Source organism: Petaurus breviceps, unplaced genomic scaffold (genome assembly GCF_028583685.1).
Source record: "Petaurus breviceps papuanus isolate PSGF00001 unplaced genomic scaffold, PetGlider_PUasm1.0 90723, whole genome shotgun sequence".
Taxonomy (NCBI): Eukaryota; Metazoa; Chordata; class Mammalia; order Diprotodontia; family Petauridae; genus Petaurus; species Petaurus breviceps.
The window spans coordinates 1,861,176-1,874,347 of NW_027187323.1; the positions used below are offsets into that span (position 1 = coordinate 1,861,176).

At 40.1% G+C, this 13,172-nt stretch overlaps 1 protein-coding gene across 7 annotated transcripts in view; it reads right to left on the minus strand.

The window, feature by feature from the left end:
- The window catches only part of LYPD6 (LY6/PLAUR domain containing 6), a 163,568-nt gene that overhangs the window by 25,659 nt on the left and 124,737 nt on the right, over positions 1 to 13,172 (minus strand). For 6 of the 7 annotated variants that reach the window (XM_069066709.1, XM_069066711.1, XM_069066707.1 and 3 more), the window contains one exon: positions 964 to 1,152. The exons of the other annotated variant lie outside the window; for it this stretch is intronic. In XM_069066709.1, the coding sequence (XP_068922810.1) occupies positions 964 to 1,081 (118 nt within the window). In that variant the 5' untranslated portion in view covers positions 1,082 to 1,152. The remainder of the gene's footprint in view (positions 1 to 963; positions 1,153 to 13,172) is intronic. 7 annotated transcript variants of the gene reach the window in all.

The following is a 13,172-nucleotide window of genomic DNA, read 5'->3' on the forward strand; positions in this document are numbered from 1 at the left end:
GAGGAAGGAAGGAAGGAAGGAAGGAAGGAAGGAAGGAAGGAAGGAAGGAAGGAAGGAAGGAAGGAAGGAAGGAAGGAAGGAAGGAAGGAAGGAAGGAAGGAAGGAAAAAGCAAACATCAAGCCTAGGCCCCAGTGAATACAAACACAAAAGTGAGACATCTCTGTCCTCCAGGAGCTTGTATTCTAGAAGACACAGCACCTACAGGAAAATAGTGGTCAAGGAAGGGAGTTTCATTCTGGGGAATCTTCACAAGGAAGATAAGTAGAGTCATAGAGCAGCCAACTTCTCAGTCCCTTTCTAGTATCATTGGTAGCACCAATTTGATCATTGCCTGCAGAGCAAGGAAGCATTGAAAGGGCAGTATAGTACACACATGGGACAGGAAGGAAGACAAAATTTTCCTGCTTGGTATGCCCTGGTTTCCTGATGGATGGCAGAATGGAATATTGAACATGATCTGCAACCAGCTAAGTAGAGTGATTTATATGAGTTCTCCCTTACCAAAAAGAACAGTTTATTCCTAGGTTATAAACTAAATGTGCAGGAACTGAAAGGATAGGGAAAAGATGGTAACAGGTATGAAGAAATCACTTATCTAAATATAATGAGAAATTAATGAAAACAAGGAAGTCTCCTGGTTTTAAAGGAATCAACTTCTTTAAATAAGATGGGACATAGCAGTCCACTTGACTAGAGGGTATTTCATAGCAGACTGATTATAGAGGAAATAGGGAAAATTAACTTAAATTTGATTTGCTTTAAAAACAATAACAACCATCTCAAAATGAGTTTGGCTTGTGGAAAAGTAAACCTCAAAAAATAAAGCCACTGTTGTATCACCAACTTAAACCAAGTAAAGTTTGCTTCACACTGAAGGCTGTCTTGTCCTGGCCACTTTTCAACATGTTTGCTACTTGAAAACAAGTGACATCCTCTCTCAAATGTAGGAAATGTGATCTTACTTGAAGGGTGGAGGTAGATAATGTCTTTCACTGTAAAGTCTCTGGACTGGGCAGCTTTCAGACAGTCGGCCAGAAGGCTGAGGAGGAGTGCCCAGGCCAGTGCAGGCCAAGGTTCCATTGCAGACTGGGGTCTCACTCATGCAGAGATCCTGGGATCAGGCGCTCCTTATTACTGGAGAGAAATTGCAACTGAAATATGAAGAAAGACATCCCATGAGCACACAGCTGCCAATACATCTCAATATCCAGTATGAAAAAAACACTGGAGACTTGGCTAAATTCCTGGCATTGGGTATAGAAAAAGAGGTTAGGAAGAGAAAAAGGACAGAGGGCACATGGGGGTGGGACAGAGAGAGGCAGAGGCCTTATAAGATGTAATTTTAGAGCACTTATAAAATTCCAACCCAAAATGTCTACTTAATCAGGACTACTAAGGTTCCCTTGATAGCCGTCACCTCTAAAATCCCATTGAGATTGTATCAGGAGAGATCGAATTTTCACGAAACCAGCTATTTCTACCAAGTAGGCCAGAAAACAGTTGCCAGAGTGAGACAACAATTAAGCAGGTAACTAAAGTTCAGAAAAGTTTGCTGGCTAATGGTATGGCCCTAGCACTGCCACTGGATTTTTGCTGAGTATCTCAGCAGTGGGAACTTAGATATAGGAGGCTTTTAGGCTAGGAAGAAAAGAAGCATGGTGCACATTGGTCCTCAAACCATGAATATGACACTAATCACAAGATTATCCTATTATTAGGACCCATTCTCATTTTTAGAAAGTGGGTCTAATAAAATTAGATCAAAGCAGAATGGAAAATTTAGGCAATTATCCATATGACAGTCAACAAACATTTTCATATAAAATGAGGACTTGAAGCAAGAGTATCTTTTCATGGCTTGACTTTACATCAAGTTTTGTTATGTAACAGTCCTACTGTCCCTTCCTTCCTTTCTGTTCTCAGACGACCTATTCCATTTGTTTGCCAATTGTCTAACCCATTAGGTTGGGAGCTACTTGAAGATAAGGACTGTCTTTTGCCTTTTTTTTTTTTTTTTTGCATTTCTAGCACTTAGCATAGTGCCTGGCATATAGGAGGTACTTACTAAATGTTTATTGACTTACTGAGTGACTTTCTAACAGTTCCTTTTACCTTTAATTTTCTCAGAGTCATTTTTGCTACTGTCCTTATCTATATCTGCCTAACCATAGCTTTGCCTCAAAAATGATGTCCTAGATTCTGCTTCTATCTTACTGAAATGGTCTCCTAACCATCAGTCTCACTGAATGTCACTTACCAATATGACATTCCCTGTTCAAAAACCTTCCATGGCTCCCCAGTGCTCATGTCCAAACTCCTAGCCTTTTTCAAATTATCTCTGACCCTCTGTTCTAGCCAAGCTAGCATCCTTATTGTCCTACAAATAAGTAAGTAGATAACTACTTTTGAAGATAAAAAATAAAATAACCCAAAATATTGTTGATCAGAAGTATCCCTTAGGAAAGACCAATCAGGGCAGACTCCTAGAGTCCCAGGCTTTGAGTCCCAGGCTTTTTAGAGTCCCAGGTTAGGAACTGGATTGAAATTGAACAAAATAACCAATTAAGTGGGAAAGAAGATGCTTCAGTCAACAGATTGCTAAAAGTCACCTAAGACTTATATGCAGGCAAAAAGTCAGCACACAAACTCCTGACCATCATGAAGGCAAAGAAGGGAATGCCCCCTATTCTACTTTTATACCTTCTTCTTAGGTGTTCTTTTAATGATTTCTTTTCCTCTTCAAGCCAATCCTGGCTATTCATTTTAATCAAATATATCACGGGTGTAAAAATTTAGGTGGAAGAGTCTGCAATATGATTTACTCTAGGGTCTTGTACCTTCAAACAGAAAGCCCTACACATCTAGGACTGTATCTCAAAGAGATCACAGAAGTGGGAAAAGGACTCATATGTACAAAATATTGATAGCAGCTCTTTTGTGCTGGCAAAGAATTGGAAATCAAGGGGATACCCATCAATTGGGGAATGGCTGAACAAGTTGTGGTATATGAATATAATGGAATACTATTGTGCTATAAGAAATGAGGAGCAGACAGACTTCATGATAACCTGGAGAGGCTTATATAAACTTATGCTGAGTGAGGGAAGCAGAACCAGGAGAACTTTGTACACAACTACAGACACTAACTTTGATAGACTTGGCTCTTCTTAGCAATGCAAGGACAACTCCAAAAGACTCATAATGGAAAGGGCTATCCACATCCAGAGAAAGAACTACAGTCTGAATGCGGATTGAAGCAAACTGCTTGCTCTCTCTCTTTTGTTTTATTTCGTCCCTTCTTCCTCCTTGTTCACTCCATTGTTTATAATCCTTCTTTGCAACTTGAATAATGTTTAATGTGAAGGTATTTGATTGCATGCCGCTATGGAGGGGAGGAGGGGAGAAATTTGGAACTCAAGGTGTTGTGGAACTGAATGTTGTAAACTAAAAGTAAATAAGTAATTTTTTTTTAAAAAAGAAAGCTACATCCTGTTGTGATAGTAATGGCAATTAAAGATTCCCCTGTATTGGCTTGGTTTTCAAATTGATTGTGTTAAAACCCAGAGCTTGTTAATCCCACCTGTGGGATGGACTTGTTGATGTGAAAAGAAAGTCCTGAATTGGGAGGAGCTGGTGAGGTAGATTTGGAGAGACACGAGAGAGGCAGAAGAACTTTTTGGAAGCAGCACCTCGTGGAGGCAGAGAGAGAGACTGAGAAGGATTGCTGGGGGACACTTTGAATCGCCCTGGACTTTTGAGACCTGTCCCCTGAGCTGCCAAGGACTGAGGAGACCTGGCTGTTTTGCTGGTACTTTGTCTGTCTGTTTTGATGTTGTTTTGCCAGATTTGTCCACTGGTGAAAGACAGTCCTGTTGTTGAAGAAGTCCTGGAACCTGGCTTTTGGTTAAGAAGCCCTGAGACTGTCCTGCAGACAGAGAGTGAATACTGTCCACTGGTGAAGGACAGTGCTGTTGTTGCAGGGGTCTGGAGACTGTCCTGCAGACAGAGTGAATACTGTCCACTGGTGAAAGACAGTCCTGTTGTTGAAGAAGTCCTGGAACCTGGCTGTTGGCTAAGAGCTCCTGAGACTGTCCTGCAGACAGAGAGTGAATACTGTCCACTGGTGAAGGACAGTGCTGTTGTTGCAGGGGTCTGGGAACCTTTCTGTTGGTTCAGAAGCCCTGAAGAAGGATTTTCTTGTTGTATGTTTACAGAAATCCTGGGAGAGGGTTTTGCTAATGTTTTCAGGGGTTCTAGGACTGTTCTACAGACAGAGGATGAATTAATGAAGGGACTGGCAATGTATCTTATGGCCTTGCTAAGCCTTGTCTCCCCAGGAACTAAGATTGCTGAGAACTTGCCTCATGTCAAGATGAAGAAAAGACTTCCATTTGGGTATTAAGTGCTGTGCTTAAACTTGATGTAACTCTGGGGTAGATTCAATTGTGATCCAGGGGTGGGGAACTTTTGACCTTTTTGTGTTCTATGGTTGAACAAGTGAATGTACTTTACTTATGTTTGGAAACTAATCTCCATTTGAGAAGAGGGGCTTTGTGGTGGACTAAATGAAGGTACAGCTTAGGGGTGGAGTAGTATTTAGAACAGGGACTTTGTAATTGATTGAATGATTAGAAGGTCCTGGGGTGGGGTAGTACTTGGAGATTATTTAATCACACTTAGTAAATGCTGTATTTTGAATGATGTCATGTTTTGACCTTCTCTGTTCTTGGTTTGTCACTGAATAAAATGGAGAGCACCTATGCTGGTATTTTGAACCTTGGGAAGTTGCCTTTCCTTGGTGTTACAGTACACCTGTCCACATCTCCTTTTCCCTCCAACAAAAAAACAAGGCCACCACTAATGCATTTGCAAGCACAGACCTTAAGTGCTATTTAATCTCAGAGGCAAAGTACAGAGCCAGTTTTTCTAGGATGACATTTTTCTGACATGAATTTTTCAAACACCTTGGGTTAAACAGGAATTCTATCTTTTAATTTTAAATATATATGATTTGTTGAAAAAAATTGAATCTCTAGGATCCAAACTCATTTTACTCATAAAGTTATTGCTTTTAAGAGAAAGATTTTTGTGCCGGAGTTCTTTCTCACCTTTTTTCTGGGCAAATAAGGAGTCACATTTTCCCACAATGAAACAGTGAAATAAATTTCCCCAAACATTAAAAGTTCTTTGAAACTGAACAGATTTAGCAAAGGTGTTCTTTCCTACTCTTTTAAATATTTTCTTGTTATCTACTTATCATCTACTTGACAAATGGTAGTTTGGGTAGATCTTACATGGCAAACCCTGGTCACAAAACTGTTTTAGAGAGAATGAATAGATAAGAGATCTCTCCCACATTATTACCTGGACTGAATTTTCCATCTCCCTTTTCCATGAGGAAAACAGGATGGGTGAGGCAATTTATTCATTTGACCCAAATAGGATCATATACACTTTCGCAATGCTTATAAAATACCATGAAGGTATACACAACACAATCATCAAGATATTGCTAGTAAAGGCAAAACAAATGGTGAGCAGCAATAAAAGGATTTGGAATTAGTCTAAATATAGTCATTAAAAGTGTGGTCTGCAAAGAAGTATGTTGTCTATGGATTTTTAGTGTCACCAGAACACTATGCTAGATGGAGTTCTAACCTCCAAATCTCACAACGGGGATTCTAGGGAAACTCAAATTACATAAATGATTTTCTGAGGGGTGCTTTGATATTTTCCCTCGAGGGACACTATATCTTTTGGGTATTCTAGACATTTTGAAACTTCTATTCAATTTCTGCTCTTGAATGCATATATTATTTGAGCTTATGCCACAAATCTTTCGTACTTCCTCACAAGCAGAACTGGAGATGGAGACTCTGATTTCCACAGTTCTCTGACTTTTCATTTGTTATTTATGAGCTTTTGCAAATCGAATGCTGCTCTGATAGATTTAATTTGTGCCCCAAATTACCTTTGCATGACTTACCCAACTGCTGACTTCATTCCTATTATGACTTGCTACATTCCTTTTCCACCCCATTCCCACCCCCCACCAAAAAAAAAAGTTCAAGGTCTATTTGGACTTCATTTTCATAGATAACTTCAAAACCAGAACACAGAATGTATTTATTCCAGATGTTATTTCACTTAATAGATGGTAAGAGCAAATCTCTCATGATTTCTGATTTTTCTTGGAAGTTAGGTGGCACAGTAGATAGAGCACAGGACCTGGAGTTCAAATCTATCCTCAGACATTTACTAGGTATGTAAACCTGGGCACATCAATAAGCACTGCATTCCTCAGTTTCCTCGTGTAAAACATGAAAATAATATCTTTGCCAAGAAAACCCCAAATGATCACAAAGAGTCAGACATGACTAAACAAAAATAAACAACAGAAAAATGTACCAGGCACTAAGCAATGGAGATTCAAAGAAAGGTCATTGAACTCAAGGAGCTCACATTCTAAAGGGTGAGATGACATGTGAGTAAGCAACTGGGCTTAGCAAGAAATATTCAGGGCGGCTAGGTGGCACAGTGAGTAAAACTCTGGCCCCGGAGTCAGGAGGACCCAAGTTCGGCTATGGCCTCAGACACAACACCCACACAATAAAAAAAAAACAAAACTAGCCATGTAACCTTGGGCAAGGTACTTAACCCCAATTGCCCTCCAAAAGGCAATATATATATTTCAGGGCAAGGTGGCACAGTGAGTAGTAGAGTGCTGGCCCTGGAATCAGGAGGACCTGAATTTGGATCCAGCCTCAGACACTTAACACACAAAAAAAAACAAAAACCCTATCTGTGTGACCTTGGGCAAGTTACTTAAACCCAAATGCCCTCCAAAAAAAAAAAAAAGAAATATTCAGAACTGACTGAAGGTAATAGGAGAGGGAAAGATACCAGCCATTGGGGAGAGGAGGAAACACTTCCCACAGAATGTAGCTCAGGAGCTGAGTTGAAGGAAGCCTAAGAATCTAAGAGGTGAAGAATGGGAGTGTTCCAAGCATGGAGGACAGCCTGAGTAAAGGGATAGAGAATGGAGGTAGGGTATCCAGTGCAAGGAACAGCATGTAGAACCCTGTCAGTGGATTGTAGAGAGTGGTGAGGGTGGGAGGGAGGGGATGGGGAGAAAACTGTAAATTGTGATGGAATATTATTGTACTATAAGAAATGACAAGCAGGATCATTTTAGAAAAACCTAGAAAAACTTGTAAAATGGAGTGAGCAGAACCAGGAAAGCAATGTACACGGTAACAACAATGTTGTTTGATGAAGAACTTAGGACTTAGTTATTCTCAGCAATACAATGATCTAAAATAACCCCAAAGGACTAATGATGAAGCATATTATCCACTTCCAGAGAAAGAACTGATATTGATTGAATACAGACTGAAGCATATTATTTTTCACTTGTTTTCTTTCATTCATTTTCTTTTGATTCTTCTTGTATAAAATGACTAATATGGAAATGTTTTACATGATTGTACACGTATAACCTGTATCTGAGTGCTTACTCTGGGTAGCAAGGGAGGAAGGACAGAATTTGGAATGCAAAACTTTTAAAAATGTGAAAAAATTGTTTTAACAAATGTTAAAAATAGTTTTAAAATGTAATTGGGGAAAAATACATACATATATATGTACATGTATAGAAACTTCTAAGGGTCTATGTGGTAAAGAGTTTTAAATGCCAAAGAGAGGATACTATATTTGATCCTGGAGGCCATTGGAAGTCACTTGAGCTTATTCAGTGGAATGTTACATGATCAGATCAATGTTTTTACAAAAACTATTTTGATGTGAGGATGTATTGTTGTGAGGAAAGAATGAAGGCAAGGAAACCAATTAGGAGGTTATTGCAATAATCCAGACAAATAATGAGGGATTAAAAGCCTGACTCAAGGTGGTAGCTGTTCGAGTTAAGAAAAGGGGATGGATAGGAGAGATATTGTAAAGATAGAAATAAGATTTGACAATGGAATGGATATATGAAGTGAATGAAAGTGAAGAGTCAAGGATGATGACAAGGTTGGGAGTCTGGGAGACTGGGAGGATAGTGTGGCCTCCAGGGAAGCTGAAAAGAGGGATGCGGGTGAGTGGAAAGTGGAATATTGTGAGTTCTGTTTTGGACATGTTGAATTTGAGATGCCCATGGGGCATCCAGACAGAGATATTTTTCAGACCACTGGCAATGCAGGATTAAAGTTCAGGAGGGGTATTAGAGATGAATAGATGCAAATTTTTAAATCATGTTCCCAGAAATGATCACTAAACCTATGAGATTATCAAAGAAGGGAAGACAGAAATGGAAAAGGGCCTAGCTCAGGGGTGGGGAGCCTGTGACCTCAAGGTCACTTGTGGTCCTCTAGGTTCTTGGGTGCAGTCTTTTGACTTACTCCAAGTTTTACAGAACAAATCCTTTTAAGGGGATTTGTTTTGTGAAGTTTGCATTCAGTCAAAGGGCCACACTTGAGGACCTAGAAGAACACAGGCTCCCCCCTCCTAGACTAGCTAAAGGGCCTCTGTTGGGCACATATATCCCCTAAGAGAAGGTACAAGGGCCAGGCATCTTTTTCCATCTTCCCCAAAGCAACAACTTCTATCTGTGCCAGCACAAGGCATCTTTACCTTTTGTTGCCTGCTTGATCTCCCAACCAGGTCTGGAGAACCTTCAGATCAAAGAGAACCAACTTTCCCTTTGACCTCAGGCCTTTCATCTCCTGCTCTGCCTGTTCCTTTAGGGAAAAGGAAAGTTGGGTGGGTGGGGAGATGACTCTGACACCCTTATTCTTTCACTCAGTCTCTCCCTGTCTCTGGCTTAGGCCCTACTGACTACAAATATGTCCGTGTCTCCTCTGTCCTAACAAAAACAAAAAAATCCTCACTTCACCCTTCTATCCCCATAACTATTATTCAGTATCTCTTCTACTTTTTGAGGCTAAACTCCTCAAAGAGGTCATCTATAATAGGAACTTCCACTTTCTCTCCTCTCATTCTCTTCATTACAATCCATTACAATCTGGCTTCTGTCATTATTCCACCAAAACTGCTCTCTCCAAAGACACTGATCATCTCTTAGTTGCCAAATCCAAAGGCCTTTTCTCAATCCTCATTCTCGTCAAGCTCTCTCGAGCCTCCGACCCTGCTCTTAATCCCCTTCTCCTGGCTGTTCTTTTCTCTCTAGGATTTCAGGACACCGCTCTTACTTGGTTCTCCTCTCACCTATCTGACTACTCCTTCCCATGGTTTATTTGCTAGATACTCCTTCTGATCATGCCCTATAACTGTCAGTGTCCCCAAAGGGCCATTCTGCAACCCTCTTCTCCCTCTGTACTAAATCACTTGGTTATCTCATCAACTCCTGTGGGTTTAATTACCGTTTCTGTGCTGATGACTCTCAAATCTATCCTCCTGTCCCAAACTTTCTGCTGACCTCCAATCTTACAGCTCTGTCTTTCAGACATCCCAAACTAGATGTCCAGTAGACACCTTAAACTCAAACGTCCAAAACAGAACTCATCATCTTTCCCTCTACACCCTCTCTCTGTTCCCTCTTCCCTATTACTGTGGAAGGCAACATCATCCTCCTAAGCCTTCATTATCACAACCTAGGAATTATCCTGAACTCCTCATTATCTCTCAACAACTACATCCAATCTCTTGCCAAGGCTAGTTGATTTCACCTTTGCAAAACGTCTCAAGGTCTCAAGTATGAGACTTTTCTCCTCTGACCCGGCCACATCTTGAACATAGGCCTTTATTACCTGATGCCGGGACTATTGCAATAGCCGGCTGGTGGGTCAACCTGCCTCAAGTGTCTCCCCACTTCCAATCCATCCTCCATTCAACCACTAAAGTGAAAGTCCAGTCATGTCACTCACACACACACACACACACACACACACACACACACACACACACCCCTACTCAATAAACTCCAGTGGCTCCCTGTTACTTCCTAGATCAAATATAAAATGTTCTTTTTAACATTCAAAGCCCTTTATCTGTAGCCTCCTCCTACCTTTCCAGTTCTTACTTCCTGACGTGTAGTCTTCAATCCAGAAATATAAGCCTTCTTACTATACCATGAACAAGACGCTCCACCTCTCAACTCCAGGAATTTTCCCAGGCTATCTCCGGCACCTAGAGCACTCACTCCTCCTTCTTTCTACCTACTAGCTTCCCAGGCCTCCTTTAACTCCTAACTAAAATCCCATCTTTTAGAGGAAATCTCTTCCAGTTTTTCCTCTCTTAAGTTGATTGCCATCCCACTGTTAATTACATCCTATTTATCCTATGTGTAGCTTGTGCTGGTTTGTTATCTCCCCCATTAGAATACTTTAGGACAAAATACCCAGACAACTAAAACAAACAAGAATCTGGAACATTGTCTCAGATATTCATTTTTATCTGTCTAGGAAACCTTAGTAGACTGAAAAATTAATGCTAACTAAAAAAGTATAAATTAACGTGTTGTCAAAAAGCAAACCTCCTAAATACAATATTTGGCCCCAGACTCTTGCTTCTATTTCCTTTGTCCACATTATACATAATGAATTGGCATCAAAGAGAGAGATTCCTTGAGAATGGTGAGGTCCCCTAGATGCTTCTAATTTCAGATGACATTATACTGATTATTACATCAAGTCCTACAAGATTACAGAGCCTCCTGGGAAAGATCTGTAACCCCTCAAGATCCTGGCATGTCCATCCACACAGGGATGACCAAGCAGATAAATGTACATTGCTCAGACTTCAACAACAATTTGAAAGAGACTGAGCAGAGTTTGTCTCAATATAAATTTGTCTGGGACACACAGTACAGATTGACAGTTGGGTCCAGTGTTATACAGGAAAAGGGGAACCAGCTGAATTACTTTTCTGAGACTGCAAAATTCAACTATTCCCCCCCCCAATTTTTTTCCAAACAAAGTTTTTTCTTTTCTATACTAACATTTTTACTAAAGTTACTATGCAGCAGAAAATGTGGAATGCAATTGCTGCCAAAGATTTTGAAATCAGTGTCCTACAAAATGCAATGGAGAGAGGCACATGATAGGTGTGAGAAGGCTGCAACATATAATCAATGAATTCCAAAGAACAGGAGTAAAAGACAGCATTAAAAAATTGATGGGTAGGGGCGGCCAGGTGGCTCAGCAAGTAAGAGCACCGGCTCCAGTGTCGGGATGACCTGGATCAAATCCAGGCTCAGATACTCAGCACCACACCCAGAAATAACTGGCCATGTAACCTTGAGCAAGTTACTTAACCCCTATTGCTTTAAAAAAAAAATGATGGGTCATAAGAGAACATGAGTTAGTCAAGTGGCAAGAATGAGGGATGTGAGGTATCCAGCAAAAGATGAAGACTTCTGGCACATTGAGTCAATGCCTTCTGGTGAAGTTTTTGGAGAACATAAGCAAGAATCACAAAGGATAGGCAGGCATGGATGGTTTTGAACTGTATTTTTAGATGGAATACCCAACTGATGAGATCACAAATCTATTTCAACATTTGAATGGATAATGAAATAGAGCAAAAAGAATTAACTAAAAATTAAATTAGCCAGGAGCTGAGTGAAAACACAAATGTTTTCGGTACCTACATGCTCTGTGTTAACCATAACTATTGGTGCAAAAAAATATGTCCAAGCTTAAGATGAAGAGGCAATTTCTACAAATGTCTAAAGATGGAAATGGTGATACAGAAATGATAGTTTTTCTTGCTAAAAGGTACTTTCTGGATTACTAACCCTGGAAATTAGGGGTCTGTAGGTAGAAAATTACAAATGGAGATATCTTCAAAATAGTCCTATGCTTCACAATTTGTCCAGGCCCACAGCAAAACCTATACAATTGATTGAAGAAGGGGTGTATCCAGCATATCATTGAAAAAAAGGATACCATTTCCAGCATAAATGTTGCTAGAGACAAGTCATCATTTAACTAATGCTTAGTGTTGCTCACTTCAAAGATGTGGGGTTTTTTCTCTTGCCGTTTATTATCTAGTCAACTTTCCTCCCACATTTAAACGTCTATCAAAAAAGCTCTTCATGAGAATGTGACCTTCTTGAAGGTAAGGACTATCCCTATCTATCTTCATATCCCTAATATTTAGTACAATGCCTGACACATAGTAAACATTTAATAAATGCTTTTAATTGACTGACCTCTACCCCATCTTGCTTGAGCTTTTTTTGGGGGGGGAGGGTTTGTACCCCTGTGGACATCAGATTGACTTTGAACATTCTGTTTACCCTCATGACCCAGGAGGGGATTTCTCTTTAATTCCTGTTAATCACCTCTAATCTGGTGATTTTATTCTTCCATAGATTCCCCCCGTCCTTGTCCCATGGTGAAAATCAAAACAAACACATACACACACACACATCCCTTACCTGACATGGGTTCTTAACCTGTGGTCTATGAACTTGTTTTAAAAAAAATAAATTTGATAACTGTATTTCAATAAAATTGTTTGCATTGGTAATCCTATGGAATCCTTTGATTTTACATAATTTTGGAAGGGGCTCATAGGCTTCACCAGAATACCAAAGGGGTTCATGATTCCATAAAAGGTTGAGAATCCCAGCATCAGGTGATTGCATAATGCTCAGGCATTTATCTACAAATCTTCCTAGAAGGAATGCCTAAGATAAGATCCCCAGTAAGGATGTTCCAGGAGTGGAACTAAGACTTCACAGAACTGGCAATCCTCCAAGGATTTGGGGGGAGCCTTGATGGAAGCATATGTATTCCTGACATATATGTAAGAGATAAGTACAGGTAGAACCAGCTATCCCGTCTCCTAACATCACAGTGAGTCTGTGAAATTCTTTCACTGGGTGTAGTGAAAAATGTTTCTTTGTATGATCCTTTGATGTTTCTTAAACTGGATGGTTTTCTAATATTTCCCAAACCTTATCTCATTATTTAGGGCCTATCTTATATCTTTAGCTGGTGATGAAGTTTTAATTTTCTATGGAAATTTACTAATTGTTCTGCTAAAAACAAAACAAAAAAATAAAAGCCAAAAACCCATACTTTGACCTCCCTAAAAGTATACTCTTAGTGGCTCCCATCCTGGGTATAGGCCAGCATGGCCAAGGTCACCACAAAACTGAGACAGGCCCTTCAGGACCTGTCCGGAGATAAGGCCTAGGGTGGCC